The sequence below is a fragment of the Limulus polyphemus genome, unplaced genomic scaffold (genome assembly GCF_000517525.1).
Source record: "Limulus polyphemus unplaced genomic scaffold, Limulus_polyphemus-2.1.2 Scaffold759, whole genome shotgun sequence".
In the NCBI taxonomy this organism is placed as follows: domain Eukaryota; kingdom Metazoa; phylum Arthropoda; class Merostomata; order Xiphosura; family Limulidae; genus Limulus; species Limulus polyphemus.
Genome location: NW_013666369.1, coordinates 396,706 through 415,024, shown reverse-complemented (window position 1 = coordinate 415,024; position 18,319 = coordinate 396,706). Strand labels below are relative to the sequence as shown.

The 18,319-nt window shown below is 35.6% G+C and overlaps 1 protein-coding gene across 1 annotated transcript in view; it reads left to right on the top strand.

The window, feature by feature from the left end:
- LOC111085982 overlaps positions 1–17,870 on the top strand; it is a 45,164-nt gene extending 27,294 nt beyond the window's left edge. The window contains exons 3-7 of the mRNA XM_022387061.1: positions 20–175; positions 2,327–2,581; positions 2,857–2,976; positions 4,863–5,198; positions 17,390–17,870. Coding sequence (XP_022242769.1) covers positions 20–175; positions 2,327–2,581; positions 2,857–2,976; positions 4,863–5,198; positions 17,390–17,499 — 977 coding nt within the window. The 3' untranslated portion in view covers positions 17,500–17,870. The remainder of the gene's footprint in view (positions 1–19; positions 176–2,326; positions 2,582–2,856; positions 2,977–4,862; positions 5,199–17,389) is intronic.
- The last annotated feature ends 449 nt before the right edge of the window (positions 17,871–18,319 follow it).

Here is an 18,319-nt window from a genome sequence, read left to right as displayed (position 1 = left end):
TTTTTTTTTTTTTTTAAAGCTTTCTTCAGCTTTTTCGCTTTGGTTGATTTTCCTAACGAACTGTGCCAGACAGATGATCTGCTGGTCGGAACTTGTTACACTGAATGGGAATGCAAAAATCTCGGAGGGAAAGACAGAGGCAGCTGTGCTGCAAAGTTTGGCGTATGTTGTGTGTGTAAGTTGCACTTACCTTTTTATATATTAATAGATAATTCAGTATTTGATTTTTAAGATTCTTTACGATAAGTTTTGCACTGAAATAGCTCAGTTTGTGTATTGTATCCATTATTCAATTTAGTGCCATTACATCCAATTTGACGAGGTTATAACAACATTGTCGAGCAGTTATTATAGATTATTTTATTTGTCATGCCTGATATAGCTTGGCGGTTACGGCGCTCAACTCGCAACCTGCGGGTCGCGGGTTCGAATCCTCGTCAACGAAAATTCTCGCCCTTTTAGCGGTAGGGACATTATAATGTTACATTTAATCCCACTATTCGCTAGTGAAAGAGTAGCCCACGACTTGATGGTGGGTGGTGTTGATTAGCTGTTTTTCCTTTAGTCTATTACTGCTAAATTAGGGACGGCTAGTGCAGATAGTCCTCGAGTAGCTTTGCCCCAAATTCATAATAAAACTAATTTCATTTGTCACAACCTGGTGGAATAAACCACAATACAATTAACTGTTTATTGAAATTTCAGGATATGTACTTTTTATTTTACAGGCGGCTTTACAAAACGTCTTAAAGCAAATCAATTAAATTCAAGTCTAAGCTCTGGTAACTTAAGGCCGATTTTAGAAAATGGCTTCATATAACCAATAGATGCAAAAGATAGCGTACCATGTTATTGGAAAAGATATTGCTATTTGCCACATAATCGCCCATAATGTTACAATATGACAAGGCCATCGTGGCAGATTATGGCTTGTAGCATTTCACGACATTAAAGAGCATAGGAGCTCAATGCATACGTATAATGTGCTGCCCTGCAGTTCCGAAACTCTCATTAAAATCCTGGTTAATGAATATAATGTCAGGTGTGTGACCTTGTTTTTCAATATGCTTCAGAGCTTGCGTGGATCGAGACATAACTTATTTTGAATGACTATACAAATATTCCATGGTAGTGCATTCGGTATATTAACCACATTGGACTTGAATTTGAGAAGCTGGGCTGAAATGTTTCACAATGCTACTAATACTGGGTTGAAATGTTTGACAATGCTACTAATTCTAGGTTGAAGTGTTTCACAATGCTACCAATACTTGGTTGAAGTGTTTGACAATGCTACTAATACTGGGTTGAAATGTTTCACAATGCTACTAATACTGGGTTGAAATGTTTTACAATGCTACTAAATACTGGGTTGAAATGTTTCACAATGCTACTAATACTGGGTTGAAATGTTTTACAATGCTACTAATACTGGGTTGAAATGTTTCACAATGCTACTAATACTGGGTTGAAATGTTTTACAATGCTACTAATACTTTATCGAACAACTATTGCTCTTGAAGATTCATAATCTGTTTTTCCATGTGACATGGTGACTCCAACTGACTGATTCTGACACAATTTATAAACCATTTATAGCAATGCTACATGTTATTCGTATGCAAATTCACGAGGGGGATGTCTTCATTTCTCTCTTAAACTTGTTAAATGATCATCATAGTCAACTGTGTGAAAATTTTGGTCATTCATTCCTATTGAATATAGAGCTAGGAGAAAACCAAAGCCTAATATTTTAAAACGTCGTGTTTTTACCCGTATATTCTTGTTTTCGTTTTTAATTTCAAACAGTCTGGACAAAACAACTGCATCACAAACACGGGACAGGCAAAAACTACATTGTAAGAATAGAAAAATTATCATAGTAAGAGAGAGATATCTGCAGATGCTCAAGCCCATGAAATTCACATCTAATAGTTGAAAACTACTCTTGACCATCTGCAACCAGCTGTGGGAAAGAGACAAAAACAAACAAACAACAACAACAAAAAAAACAAAAAAACACGAAAGATAAATAAGAATAAAAACAAGTAAATGAAACATAGAGTGCTAGGTGCAATAAACTTGTGTCCTAAAGTTGACACCCTAGTTACACCCCATACTGGTCACATCTATGTATAGATAGCAAAAGGGTAATTAGTTAATGTATAGCATTATTCGAATTTGAAGGCAAATTTCACTTTTATTTCTTTTAATAGTGGTATTGATCGACCATGACAACTTGTAGTCCATGTAAATAAACATTACTTAATATAACTCGCGTAGAACTTGAACAATTTACGAAAGAATTATCATTCATCTGTTACAGTTGAGGTGAGTTGCGGTGATGTAGTTCGGCATAATAACTCAATAATCCTAAGCCCCAGCTACCCTTCTACTTTCACTGATACTCGCCGCTGTGACGTCACCATTAAGAAACTGCCTAACATCTGTCAGGTTCGACTAGATTTCGTAAAGATGACCCTCGCCCAACCTAGTAACACTGCATGTGTTAATGACCAGTTTTTTGTTCCTGGCTTCCTGAACATTCCGATAATCTGTGGCGAAAACAGTGGACAACATAGTAAGTACAAGAACAATTAATATAAACGTGTGAAATTAAAATCTAACATAAATTTATTGTACTGTCGATGTTTCACGGATGTTCAATTTATTCTACTAGGGCACTCTATATAAGGATAGTTAGAACCTAAAGTTTAACGTAAGGCTCCATCTGCTTATAATTCTATATTTATTAAAATATTAATACTGTTGAAAAACAGTCAAGCTAACTAAATGGTTTTAATTTTTTTATTAAGTACAATATATATTTTGTTAAACATTATTTGTCCTTTACAGTTTATATCGACTTTACGGAAAACAACGAGCTTCCTTTAAGTTTCGTAACTGCTCGTGTTTCAGTGGAACGAGTATGGAACGTAAGGGTTGCATTTATTGGTTGCGACAGTCCTGAACGTGGTGAGGCTATAGAAAATACTTATATTTGTGTTACATAAGGGTATGATATATAAAACTATCATTATTACCTTTCTGTCCGTAAAGCCACATTAACATTCTATAGCTTACTGATAATATCTAAAAATATTTTAAAAAGAGAATGAAATATTAACTGACACAGATACTAAACTTATTTGTGTTATTATTGTTAACTGGAAAAAAGGATTGACGCAATAAATATATTTACACTAAAAACTAGCTAGATTGACAGAATTTGATAAGTTACTTTTCAAATGTTGATAAACAGAAATGAACAACTATTTTTTACAAACTTTGGAGATATTTAGTATTTAATTTAACAAAGATAGTGCAGAAATGATTTTAATTCACAAGAAATCTTTAAATAAATTACTATAAAGATAGCTTCTAAACAAAAAATAAAGAAAGATATACTAAACGAAATTAAAATTTAGATATGGAAAAATTATAAACATGTTTAAAACTAATAAACGAAATTGAGATTTATCCTATATCGATCGAAACGCTCCCAGTGGCTTAGAGGCAAGTTTGAAGGCTTATAACGCTAAAAAAGCGGGTTTAGATACCCGTGGTAGGCATAGCACAGACAGGCCATTCTGTAGCTTTATGCTTAATTACAAACATACTTGTATTGATAAGCATATCTAGACTTGTATATATGGATTTTGCTTTAATGAGTAGCTGTACCATTGCAAAATAATATGATTTATGTAATAATAATAATACTCTTGAATAGTGTAGAATGTCTGGAATTTACGTTTTACTAGCTTGTTATGATACAGACGATGAATCCAAGCCGTAACCAGATCTTAAGGTTACAGTATCTTATATATACAAGGTTCTTTTTTTTTAGCAGTGGCATAGCGGCTTATAGAATGGCACCGAGTTTTTCATGTATAAACTTTTAGCTCATAGTTCCGTCATCTCCTGACCGATTTGAGATCTAATTACAGTTTTGGACTCGAGAGGTCAAACCCTTTCCAGTGATGTATCTTACCACGCCCAAGGTCTCATAGATTAGTTTACTCTAATCTTGCCTAAAAGAATTTCAATTTGAGGGTAGGCTGGTAGAGATCCTGATGAGTAATAAAATCGAATCGGGTACACGCGCGCCCCACGCTTGGTATTGCTTTCGCACGCACACACAAGAAGCTAATATCAAAAAAGAAAAAAAGGTCTCGCAGATTAATTTACTCCAATCCTGCCTAAAAGAATTTCAAGCTCCGCGGCTATTGAGGATTCCTTCTTGTTTAACTACTACATTATATAAGGTTCATTGTTGTTTTTTAAAACTAGTATGTTACAAAAGGCTCATCGTTTGTTTGTCTTTTTAGCTAGTATTTTATATAAGGTTCTACATATATAAAATATGTCTAAACGGTGGACGTTATCAGAATTAGAAAACAGTACTTTGTATGGCTGGCATGGACAGGTGGTTAGTGTGCCCGACTCGCAATCTGCGGGTCGTGGGCTGGAATCCCTGTCCCACCAAACATGCTCGCTCTTTCAGCCGTGAGGGCGTTATAAGTCACGGTCAGTCCCACTATTCGTTGGTAAAAGAGTAGCCCAACAGTTGGCGTTAGCCTTTCCTCTAATCTTTCGCTGCTAAATTAGGGACGGGTAGCGCAGATAACCCTCTTGGAGCTTTGCGCGAATTTGAAAAACAGACAGTACTTTGTAGTAGAGTTTTTTGCTAGGGATTTGAAATAAGATAACTTTAATTAATTAGTACAATGTAAAGTTAATTTTCTTGAGCATGATAGATTAAGTAATGGTAAAAATGAGTTTCATTTTAATGAATTGTTTATTATAACATATTCTAAAGCCAGATATATACTAATTGCTTCTACATTCTTATTTCTCTCAAGCTCCTGGTGGATGTTTGCAGTATTACAAAGGAACGAAAGGTTATGTGTCAAGCTTTAACTTTGAGTCCACACTCGAAAACATTCCTCGCCACTTGAGTGACCAAAACTATGCCATATGTATACAGCCAAATCCAGGATTTTGTCATATCCGCTGGACACCAGAAAGTTTCGAGCTAACCGGGTCGGATGGCACGGCCATGCGAGGAGAACCGTGTCAGTTCGACTGGGTCTCCATCCCAAATGCCTACAAAGAAGGTGGAACTCTCAGCTTCGATCGATTCTGTGGCACACGACTTAATACGATTAAAAAATCCCCTGAGAGTGTTTCTCTAATAAGTGAGTCTAAATTTAGTTTTAGGATTTCACTAATTAGTGAAAATGCTTCTGTAAAGTAATTGTTTGGTACCTTCAGTAACTTATTTTTAGTGATTGAATATTAGGATGGCCGATATTTATGGTTCACCAAAGCGAATGTTGGTAACGCTCAAATTGCATCAGTGGTTAGGATGCCCAAACCTCAAGCGGAAGTCATGCGTTCAAATATCAGTATATTTGGAGTTTTTTAATAATCTTTTTTTTTAATATGTGATCATGTTTAGAACAAGCTCTTTTAATATCTTGAAAAAAAGACAAGTACCATGATACTTTATATTAATATTTGTTAACATTGGATTTCAAATACTGGATGTCAAAGTGTGCCAGTTGTTACAACGCTCTACTCTCCAGTGGAAGTCTCTCATTCAAAGTCTGTGCGGGATTTGACATTATTTTTAAAAATAAATTATCATATTTACAGCAAGCTCTTTTAATACAGTTATAGAGTAAATCAGGGATCTGGGATATTGGTTAACATTTGAATTTAAAGATATCATGTTTACGGCATCGAACCACCTCAGATTTCCATTTCAATTGAGTACTTCTAATACCATCTATGAAATAATTCTAAACTAAAATTCCGAATAATAATAGTTCTGAAACAGTGCAAGAAATACGTTGCTTATCAAGAGAAAGAAAAAGTAGATGGATGGCATGACAAAATTTAAAAATCTTAGCAAAAATTAGGAACAGAGGGAAAATAACCGACGTGGTCAAATGAAGTTCCTGGAGAAACAAAACGAAAAAACAAATTGATGTTTTTCCCGTGAATTGAATGGTACATCAGCTAGTGCAGTTATAATCTCCATTTTCAACATGATTAGTATTTTTTTTTCAAAACCTTAAGTTTATTTATAAATATTATTTATTTCTACTACTTGCAACATTAGTGCCTTGTCTACTTTATTATTTCTTCTTCTTGTTGAATATAAAATAATAAGGTGTAGTTAAGGGCTGTTATGATAAGTGGCGTATAAATCCTTAGTTATGTAACATTTCCCTTTTATCTGGAGAGCCAAAAAAATATGGATGCATTCATGATACTTTAAAAATAGTATGTAATTCAAAGCATAAGAAGCCTTACAATCAATGGCACCCACTAAAAAAAAATAGGGATAAGTTGTGAAACTAAAATTAATTTCGTTTAAGATTACACATACGGACACAGGGTTGAGTACGTCATATTAAAACTATTTTCAATATGCAGGTCACATGAAAACCACAGGCATTATAAATTATCGGAAAAACAATGTGTGCTAAAACTACATTTTTTGCATTGTATGGTAGTTGGTGTGATGCCACCGAAAGTCTATCGGTTTTGGAAATGGTATGTAACAGCTCTTTCCAACGCAAAATACTCATATATTCAGATCATAAAAATGAGTTCAGATCAGGGATTTAGAATTTCCATAACGGGGATATCCCTTATACTTAATGCCATTGAAAAACAAAGGAACATGGATAAATTTGGGGAGGACAATTAAGAAGGAAACTGGGAACAACTCGTAACTATGGTAAGCAAAATGTGGCGTCTCTTAACAGGTGAGAATCAATAAAACAGAAAATACAGTGGCAAAAGCAGTTCACGTGCCCCAGACAACAGTTAACAGTATAATCATTGTGAAAACGCAGGTCACAGGGTATGGTGTCACCAAGGTACAGCTTCTAGTCATACCTCCCTTTCAACCTTTGTATACTTCAAGCAACTGGAGAACGAAATTTGTATTTATATTAATTCGTACGAAGATATAATTTTCAGGTCTCGTGTAGATTTCTGTACTATCCGATTGTTGAAATGGGCTCTGGGAAACTACCATACCCGTACACCAAAGAAGCTTTTAGGGAGTACTGTTGTGTTTCTGACAAGAAAGTCTTACGCAGAGTCTTTAGAATTGAGAATAACACTGCGCGACTATTGCCAAAATGCACGACCATCAGACAGAGTATGACTAGACGTGATAACATAAACTGTAATGACATTGGGAACCTTAAAATTACTTTAATACGATATACCTAACCTTTGTATTTAATGTTAATTTATTGTTTATCAGAAACCTACTCATCTCTCTGCACCATAAAGAATGATTGCCTTCTGTGTTCTAGCAGTTGTTTTGATGTGAAATTAATTACTTGATTAATCATCAGGGGCACTCGAAGATTAAGCAATCCTCCTTCACCCCGCTCATGGATTAGAGGTGTTGGGCTTGATATGAAGAATAGGTTGAATGAACAAAGTTAGATAGGCCGATCTCGGACAAATGGTCCTTTATGGATCTATAAATCCAATGACAAGAATTTGATGGGGGAAGAACATGAGTTCCCCTAGAAAACCTACTTTCACTGGTAATGCACTAATCCATTACCAGTGCTCGTTTACTGAGAAAACATAAATAAATAAGGGTGGCAAAGTGAAAGGCGAGGCTATCAAGAAATTAATGCTTCGATGGATTTTTGTGTCTGTGGATATTGGTGAAGAGTTTGTTTGTGTTCGGGAGGGATTTTGTCTTCTTGGTCGCTGGTAGGTTCATCAAAGCGAAGAAAGACGCATCATATAGGTCGTATGGCTGAGTGGGGTAATCGGAGGAGGTGTCGATAAATAGAGCATTGGGTGAGTATGACGAGGAGGGGACGGAAGGTGGGTCAGGCTTAAGGGACAGGAATGGTGTTAGATGAGACAGGAGACTTGTTGCAATTTTTCAGTGGTTTGAGATTGTACTAAGTCTATAGGTAGTGGCTGAGTCTGGGTTCCTTTCTTCCTTCTTCTTGTTGGTGTTATTTGAATTGACCTATCTTGTAGCTTGGTTTCAGTTGTAAGTGCAGTCTGGGTTTGTTAGTCTTTTGTTGATGGTTGATACAAACCTAGGATTGCAGTTTTCTGGAAAGAGGCAGATGTTGTCGGAGAATCTCGACCTGTGGGGTGTACCAGTTAGGGCAGGAGGTGGGTGAGGCTTTCGTGGGTAAGAATGAGGTCCGCTATTAGTTGAGATGCATTTACAACTTTTACAAAAAGTGAGGGTAATCCGTTTTTTTATGTGATTCAGTGAACTGCATGGATAGTTGAGTTGGTAGAAATTTTGAGAGCTTGTGGTAAATGGGGATTGGCAGGTGATGGGTGGGTTTGAAAACCAAGGGCAGCAGAGGTATCGTAAATCTTTCAGAATCCTGGATTGGAGGAAAATACCTCCCTTGTGGAGACGACGGGTGCATTCAGGAAATATGTGGGCTTGGGGCTTGTATCTATGGATGAAGTTGGCGATATCCCGTGGAGAGAAGTTGAGTGGTACTTCGTCGATAATTATCGGTGTTGGGTAAGGGACAGTTTGCTTGCTGGCAGGAAACATGGTAAAATATGATCATAAACTCAGGGATTGCGATTGCTTCGTGCACTGCTGTGTTTATTCTTGCCCATACCAATAGCCTTGATCAAAGCTCCCACTGTTACACATGAGGCCTCCACCAATAAGAAGATGACACCAGAACACAGGCTCATTCTTTCTTCAGCATTGCTTGTCTTCTGGCATGTTTTTTTTCATAAGATTTACCGGAAGTTTTGTCCTTGTTGTTTTAACTCTTCGTTACTGTTCATGTAGTTTTTCTTTCTTTAATTTTCTTGATTATGTGAAAAAAAACGATAGTAAGTTGAAAACTATTCAGCTGGAGCTTTCATTTGAATAATTTTCAGCTTGATTTTCTTTTAGCTGACTTTGTACTATAAGGATATATGTCACATTGCCTTCTCCCACTGTGTAATCCAAGATAAAGGTTTCTTCCAGCATCTTTCAAGGTATTCATTAGGTCAATACATCATTGTTATACCCGAGTCATTTTCTTTCTAACTGACAATGAAAAAATAAATGAATGAAAGACTTCCATCTTCTACACACACACACACACACACATTATATAAAGACAAAAAAAAACTACCACTGAAATATCAGTTTCGTGGATTATACCTTCATGTTCCCACTTATCTTACATGACTTTTCTGAGGTGTTGAACACGCCCACAGGAGTCTGGAGACTGCGCACATGATTGGTTCCATCTTGATCTCAGATCCAGGATTTCTGACCTCCTACATCTGTTACTTCAGCTGAGCCTGCCTCATCTTGTGGTTCACCACTGTTATTTCATGCCTTCTTTTGGTTCTTGTTCCCTCTTTCTGATGTGGATCAGGTAGTTCCACCTTTGTTCTTTACTTTTGGGATTCCACAGGTATGTGTCTTGTTTTCTCTTTCTCCAGTAATTTTTCTCTTGGCTAAATCTTGGACTCACTTGTAGCATGAGCTTTCTTCACCTGAATCATTTCTTTCAACTTAGGGAGCTTTTCTTTTCTTTTTCTTTCTCACCTTCTACTTGTTTTAATCTGTTACTCAACTTCTTTGTTCATTCTCATGCTTTACCTTCGTTTGGAGGCTTTCCATCATAACCCTATAAGCTTTACAAGGGAACTTGGACATATCTGGTTTCCAACTTGCACTCGGTTTTTCTTATATTTTGTCCCACCTACCTTGATTTGTTTGTTTCTGAGATTTTTTATCACGTTTCTTTACTGTTTGAATTTTGTCTCCCCCCAATCTCCTCACCAGAATCTCTCTTTTTTTGCACTTTTTCCTTGTGATGTGTTTTTTATTTTCTCTACATTGGCATCTCAGTTTAATGCAGCTTTTTTAGCAGTTACCTTTGCTTACTTTGTTTTTCTGTCCTTGGAACAAAGGGATCCACTAGGTTTTTAATGGTATACAGCCTCATGGGGTTGCAACCTATTCTGTTCCTTCTTCTCTTGTTATTGTTCATGGTCTCCTCCTCTTTGAAAGCTGACTGTCACATATCTTGGAGGTGATTTGATTTTGGTTCTAATCTTTTGCTAGCTCTGCTCTCCCACTTTATCTGGCGGACCCCATTTACTACAGCCTATTGGGTTCCTCAGGTACTTTCTCAATTTTTTTCTGTACCTCCACTCTCCTTCTCACATGTTTGAAATGACGTGAGACAATTTTACAACCCCAGTTTATAAATCCAATACAATGGGAGGTTTTTGGCTGGTTATCGGTCTTTCCCAATTGGCCCAATTTTGATGCTTTCTTGGTTCCTATAGGGCAGATTACTCACTTTCTGGTGGATAATTTCCCCAGTGGTGGGTGCCTCAGTTCAGGGTTTTGGACACTTTCTTCACATCGTGATTTGTCTGCCTACTTTATGCTTTTTTGGTTCATTTGGTCAAACATTAGATTTTAAGTCCTTTCCTTCGAGTTAGCTGTGATCCCATCTTTTTCCATTGGTTCCAGTGTGCTTTTACTTGAAAGTTATATTCTTGAGGCCTACTGTTTCCACTAATGTGTGGACATTTTACCTTTACTTGCCCCTTCCAATGTGACTTCCTTTGTTACAACCTCTCTTCTCCTTCAGCAGGCATTTCATTTGGAGTAGCTGGCTCATCTCACCCCACCCTGTATTTAATTCACTTGGGTTTTTTCCTTCATATGTGGGGCAGACTAAGCCTACTTTTTTGTCTTTTGACATAAAGTTGTTAATACTTGCACTCTCATATTTAATTCATCTCTTGTAAGAGTCTCTTTTAAATACTCTCCTTTCTCTTAAGTTCCTCATTCCTCTTGGATGTTCCAAGATATTTCCTCTTTAGTGGTTTCTGGACTGTAAATGCAGGTATCTCCACAAATACAATATTTTCCCTTTCACCTCACAGTCGCTTGCATCTGCTTGGAGCCATCCTAGGGTTAGAAGTCAGTCTGTTTGCTCCTTCCACTGAAATTTGTGGGTTTCCATATTTGTACTGAGTGTAACACAGGTAGCACTTTGTGTTGGTTTTGCACATGACATAATGTTCTGTCGCATCTATCTTGTTTTTTCATGGTCTATTCAGACACCTCCTTTGTTGTTTCTTCCTTCTCCCAACAGGGAGACACTCACTCCCAGGATCTCTGTTTTCATTGTTCTGGACTTTCTTTTTTGGGCTCATGATAACCACTTTTTGTGGTCTGTTTATCATGTCTCAAATGCTCAGGCCCCAAAGATGGATCTACTATCTTGTCTAGCCATGGGTCTTTACCGTATAGTGGGTTTCCAATCTCTGGTGGTTTAAGTAGATTTGCTTTCAATTTAAGCATCCTCTCATCACTGCCTTTGTACCTCCCCTTCACTCCTCACATCCTTTCATTTTTTATATAATCCGAGGCCCTACAGCTCTGTGTCTGGTGTGGTTCTACCTTTTTATATTCTTCAAACTTATTTCTTTCTCTTCTCCCTTGTGAAAGTTGTCACTTTTGTCTTGACCTCCTCTCATACTATTTACTATAGCAACAGGTTCCGATTCTACCCTGAATCCACTTGTGAAAAAAATACGACAGGTGTATGCTTGCCCTCATACTTAATGTCTTTCATCGTCATAAATTGCGTAGTCTCTCAGTGTAAGACATAATTTCAGATGCTTGTTCTTGATAACAACCTCTCCAATTTTTTTAGTGGAGTATGGGAGAACTCTTGCTTCTCCAATCCTAAGCTACTAGGGAAATTGATATGAAGAGTTCCTCATCAGGTGGTGCAATCTCACTTGTACAGGATCTGATTATAGTAGTGAGTATCTAACATATTTCTCCTACATAGAATAGCCCGACTTATATACCTAGCCATACTACACACACTCGTGCTCAGCTACCCAGTTGTGAGATAATGGCAGTTCAGCAATTGTACCTTCTGTTCACCTTAGTGACACTTTAGCGTCATGACAACAATTGTTGTGATACTTTTTGTTGTTGTTCTACCTACTCTCCTAACAATGAATGTCACAATAACATTGGGTGAAGAATATTCTCTGCTTGAAATAGATGCAGTCTCCCACTAAGAGCTGCCACACTAGGCAATACTGCCTCAAGGATATCAAACTCCATGGGTTCTCCATATCTGATGCTGTTTTCAGAAAGGAACTCATCTTTCTCTGCACTGCACCACCCCCTCAGCTATCGTAAATGATGGATTCTAGCTCTTTGTCGTGTAGAGAGGTGAAAAGCCTTTCTCAAGTTAACATTTGCCATACTTTAAAATGTATTTAAAATGTCTATATTCACACTTGGTATCGTCCACAATGAGTTAATGTTCAAATGGGAATTACTGTGCAGAGAGGATATGTCATCCTCTGGTAGAGGGTTACAATCTAATAATGACAACATTATAGGCTGGCACAATACATGTTAACATATATGTGGGTGGAAACTATTTAAGGTTAGTGGCATGTGCAGGAATTTACATAGCAGCGCAAACAAGGTAATAACTCTTTTTGCGGTGCAAAAAGGTGAGTATCTTTGTGAAATACATTTTCAGGTGAGAAAAATGTTCACTCTCAACAAATTTACTCGGCATGCCACTTATTAATTTTCTAAAGTAAAATTTGATCTTCACAAACTCATCATACAAGTCCAAATGTAACGCTAATTATTGTGGTCTTTCACGTAAATCAAGTGCAAATTATCCTTTTGTGGTTTTGAATGTTCTTCATTCACTCACTGAAACATTGCATTTCTCTGACCCACCACCCATTGGTTGCTCAACGGTAAGTTTCATTACTTGAAATGTTAAATTTGGGGTTCAATTCCTGCGATGGGTGAAGTGCAGAGATCCCTTTGCATTTAAACAAACAAATATACCTGTAGCTCATTTGCCTGGTTTTGCGTATCGCTGAAGCTAGACACACCTCATGTCAATATTAATGATATAACTCATACAAAACAAAAAGAGTATCATATATTTTCAGTTATTTTACTAATATTAGTAGTACAATTTCCTATTCGTGTTCAAACTTCTTATTTTACTTTCAAGATCTGTTTTGAACTGATGTTTTGGGAATTGGCAAATGTGTAGGAGTGTCCATGCTGATAATCCGTGCATCTTCATTTCTTCACAGCTGCTTGAGAAAGTACAGGAAGTGTAACCAGTAAATTGTGAACGATAGTTAGTTCTCCGTGATAACAAGAAGTTTGATTTTGAAAGATAATATTAAAATGTTGCAGGTGTAATAGTCATGTCCAGTGTATTGAAAGATGGGAATAAGATAATAAAGGGGCTGTCAAACAAAAAATTAGTAAAGTAATTTAAAAGATCTTAAATAATTATACGAAGTGCATTGCTTTAATATGATAACATCTAGGGAATCTTTTGTCTAAGGGAATTTTTACAAGTTTTTGAATGACCGTTTGGTAGAGTTTGAACACAGAGATAACAGATAATCGAATTAGCAAATATGCTGGAAAGTGAATTTTTATCTAAGTGATTAACGTATGGTTGTCCAAATTAAACTCTGTCTATTCCATGTCGAGGAATAGATATTTTAGGCTTGGTTCTTTAACATTTAAGCATTATGATCATAATTTCATTGGATGTTCTTGCCACTTGGTAATATTCAATATCCTGTTGTAATCTCCATGGTAATGAGGGAGGTGGAACATTAAAAATATGTTGTTGACCTTCGCCTCGGTTAGTTTCTGATTGAAGCAACAACACCTGCTTAACAAACGCAACCGATTGTAATTGGACTGCTTTATCAGCTGCGTTCTTTTAGTTGAAAAGTGGAGAAGTTACTCTAGAGGTAAAAAATATCAACAAAACTGAGAAACTACTTAAGTTAAAGCTTTGGAGTTAAAAGATTAATGCTGCCGTGTAATGATATTTCGCTACATATAATAGTTGGTAAACTTCATGAGCAGATTTATTTTATACATATCGTGTAAGGTACTTCACTTGTAAAATATGAGTGTGTGAACACTCTATTTTAATTTCAAAGATATGGACATATCACATCCAACTGTTAAACGTGTGGGGACATTACTCTCGTGTTGAGCGATTTCTTCTTCAGGTGAATCCACAAAGCTAAATTTGATCGGTGTAACAAACGTCTAGAAGCTAGGAATTTAGGACATACTAAGGTCGTGTACAACATTACTACTGCTGAAACGAGAAAATTTATCTATCCTCCCTCCTCGTGTGGTTGGTGAAAGTTTATATATCAATATACTCTTCCAAACTTACATAAAGCGAAAAGGTAAGTGGGTTTCTAACTGAGGATTTCTTTTTTGCTTCTATTTAATTCAAATGTGTTGTTGTCACCAACTGTAAACTTGTTCTCAAAATGTTTTGATGTTGCCTATACCTTTTCATTTAATGGGCCTCTGAATATTGCTGTTTGAGGATAACTCTGGACAGTAAATTAACTGTTGTGTTGTTGTTGTATCTTGAATTTTTCAGTTTATTTAACTTTGTTGCATGCTGTTTTGAACCCCCTCTGGGAGTATTAATCTTTCCAATATCTTCCTCTACTGAGCTACCCATTCTGCTGCCCTGCGCATATATTTGGACACCACAATATATTACTTAACTTTTTCTTTGCCAATTGTGGCTAGTGAACAATATTCCTGCTCGATCTCGTTTAGCTTCTCCTTGCAAAAAATTATGTTTTACCTGCATCATTTTAATTCCACGTTTAAATTTCCAGTTGTGTTATTTGTATCAGTGCGAGGTTCAAATGGTGCTGAACCGCTGATTTGTTGTGTGAATAAGCGGAAGGGCGTAAATTACACGAAAAATGAAAAAAAAAATAATATTAAAGAAATCGCGATTGTACATGACTGAGACCTATACTTACTGAAAACATTTGTGCCGGTATATATTGTTAACTTTATAATGCCTTCCTTCAGTATTTTCACAATATTGTATATCTGTATCAACTTTTAAAAAGTGATAATATAGTTTAATTCAAACTATGTCAATTTTTAAGGTGTTACTGTAATCCACTTCAGCTAAATTTATAGTTCTTTTGGTAATGTTACAAAATATAGAAGAATGTGATTTCTTTATCAGTATGTATCGTACAATACTTTCCGTTGGGTTGCTGAAGTGTTATATTTCTCATACTGCACATAATTTAGTATGCATACAGTTCTGTGCGATTATTTCTTAATTTCGAATATGCTCATTCTTTTACCCATGGTGCCATTACAATGTGACGGTTAATCCCACTTTTCATTGGTAATGAGTAATCCAAGATTTGGCAGTGGGTGGTGTTGACTAGCTGCCTTCCCTCTAAACTATCACTTCAAAATTAAGAACAGATAGTGCAGATGGTTTATCGCAAAAAACAAGCAGAAACTATTGGATAGCGTATTTGGATTTTGAATCTGAGAATTCGGGGTTTGTAAACCGTTGATGCTGAAATCCACATTTTGAAGTCTCGGGCGCGCTATTAAAGTGACTATGAAATCCCAATAATCGGTCAAGCAAGACTAACCCAAGATTTTGCGATGGGTGATGTTGACTAGCTTACCTTTCCTCTTGCATATCAGCCTAAAATTAGAGATGACTATGCGCAGATAGCTTTTTGTATAGCTTTGCGTGAAAATTCTAAAACCAACATGCAAACACTTGAGGCGACTTCCAACAATAAATACACGTTATCTTAAGTTATAAGTTACATATCGTTTGAAGCCCTTGTAAAAATAATAATAATAATAAATCTTATGGTTATAATATACTTTGACGTTATAAGCTTGAGTAGAAATTATACTTAATGTATTTTGCTAGTGGCTGGGGGGGGGATCAAGCCCTTGCCTTTCTGCTCTTATGTTCCCAAAGTGCCCTTTTTCAGTCATAAGCATTGATCATAACTTCTAACTGACACTTCTGATACCATACCTTACTTGCTGCGAGTTATTAGGGAAGAAACTATCTCAACTTTAAAATGAATGGGACACAGGGACTTGTAGGACTTTACAGAAAAGAAATAATAATTGTAATATCCTATTAAGTGTTAATGCGTAAGAATTCAGAGTATCTGTTAGCTTCTTATGGCTTTTTATTCTATGTTTACTAGAGGCGACCCACAGTCTTCTTAGTCTTCCCTAATAACTCCTCTCCCCAAAAGTCTTACTTTATGATGCTTGAAAAGTGCCCTTTTTTGTCAATGAGCCCCTGCCCTTTTAGTGCCCTCTGTACTTATTGTTTTGAGGAGTATCTTTCATCATCTAAAATCTCTTCCTCTTGGCCACATGTAAGATTTTATGTACATATGTAATGTATTGTCATTGTTTTTCTCTGACAAACAACTGTTACATAACAGTTCTGATCTTTCACAGATTTTTTAGTGAAGTTTGTAAGTTCTCGCTGTGGTGATCTTGTGATGTGGTTTTTCATTTGAGGTGATTTTTTTTGCGCTTGCTCTATTGTTTTTTTTTTTTCTATCAAGACAAAAAAATAGTTTTTTTCCCACTTTATGTTAAAGTACATTAATCTTATTGTATCATCCTAAAGTTATAAGAACTGGGAAACTGTACTTTATTAAATTTGATAAAAAGGTTAAATTTAAAAAAAAATTACAGGTAAGTAGCAAATAATAAGAACATTTTACCGAAGTTTGAAAACGTAATGGAGAAAATGTTTACAGTTCACAACCTTGATAACTTTAATAGTAGCAACTTTTTAATTTGCAAATCATGAATAATGGCCCTGGAACCATGACTTGTAATAAAATTGTATTTTAAAACTACAAGTATTTAAAGATTATTTATAAAATTTAATGTGATCGAAAAGGAAAAATAAAATCCATAAATAAACAGGTAATATAAAGTATTGAATTGCTAATAACTAAAACTTGGAATCCTAAACATAATGATATTGATTGGCACGTTTATCCTGACGTTCTTCGACAAGCAGTGAACTAAGAATTTAGTAGCTTCTAATTCTTAATAACTTGATAGTTTTGGTTTCAAATGTAAATCTCTTATTCTAATATTTCCTATAAATTGTAATGTTTCTATATATTTAATTTGTAAACTTCGAGCACAAACCATTGTTAGTCATGCAGTAAATAATTAGGAGTATTAAATATTAAGATTATTGATATTTTTGTTTTCTACAATAATTAGTTTTATATTCCATGATAATTTTTACTGTTAACTGTAAGCCTTACTTACATGTACAGCTGACCTTGATGTACATAACACACAGAATTATAACATTTAATTTTGTAACCTACTTCCGTTTCCTGTAAAATATTTATTCTCCCAAGAATCTTTTACATTGTATTTGCTGTATTACGTAAAAACGTATTTGTAAGTTTAGAAGATGTTTTTTTTTATTTTTTATTCTTCAAGGTGCTACGATGCCCTTCACGTTACGTTTTGTAACAAACGCTAAAGAACTTCCGCAGAGCAAGAACAGAGGCTTTAAAATGAAGTATGAACAACTACCCTGTGTTGTGTAGGGAAAACATAAAACAGGTATTCATACTGTGCACTCTACCAGAAAAGTATTGAAGTCGACAATTTTGAAAAATACAGGTTTTTATTACACCATTTCCTATGTAGCATTACACTAGTGATGATTTTTTAATTTTGATACTTAGAAATTTGTTAAAGACAATTACTTCATGTTAATCAATAATTCACTAATGAAGCAAAAAACAATTCCCAAACAAATGTATAGTTGTATGTAATTCATTTCTCTTTGACCTGAACAACGCATAATGGTTATACTACTTAACCTTCATTACTTTCTTGAAAAAGAAAAAAAGTTGTTTAGTATGGTATTCTCACGTTCATTAATTACCTAATAGTAAAAAGAGCGCTGTAAATAACTGGAGGTTTGATTAGCAAATGTATAAAAAAAAGCTGGCAAAAAATAAAAATTTCAAATGATTGTTGAAGAAACAAAAATCAAAGACAATGTAAAATACAGTAAAACTTAGTCTTTATTTATTCCAACAGAAGTGAAGGACAAGTACATGAAGTGGGAGTGAGCACTTCATTCTGTTGAAAGATTTTACCACAAGGAATTCTGGATCAAGACTGATAGAATATAACTATATATATACCTAAAACGGGAGCTATTCACGTTATCGCATAGGCGGAAACAAGGATATAGCCTCCAAATATATCTAAACATAAATACGATGATGTTGCTAGAGAAATTAGATAAGATTAAACTGGCTCAAGAAAACCCAGATATATTCAAGTGAGACATATTATTCTAACTGTTTAATTAGTACACAACTTTGGTAAGTAGTGCACAAGGCAGATTTCAAT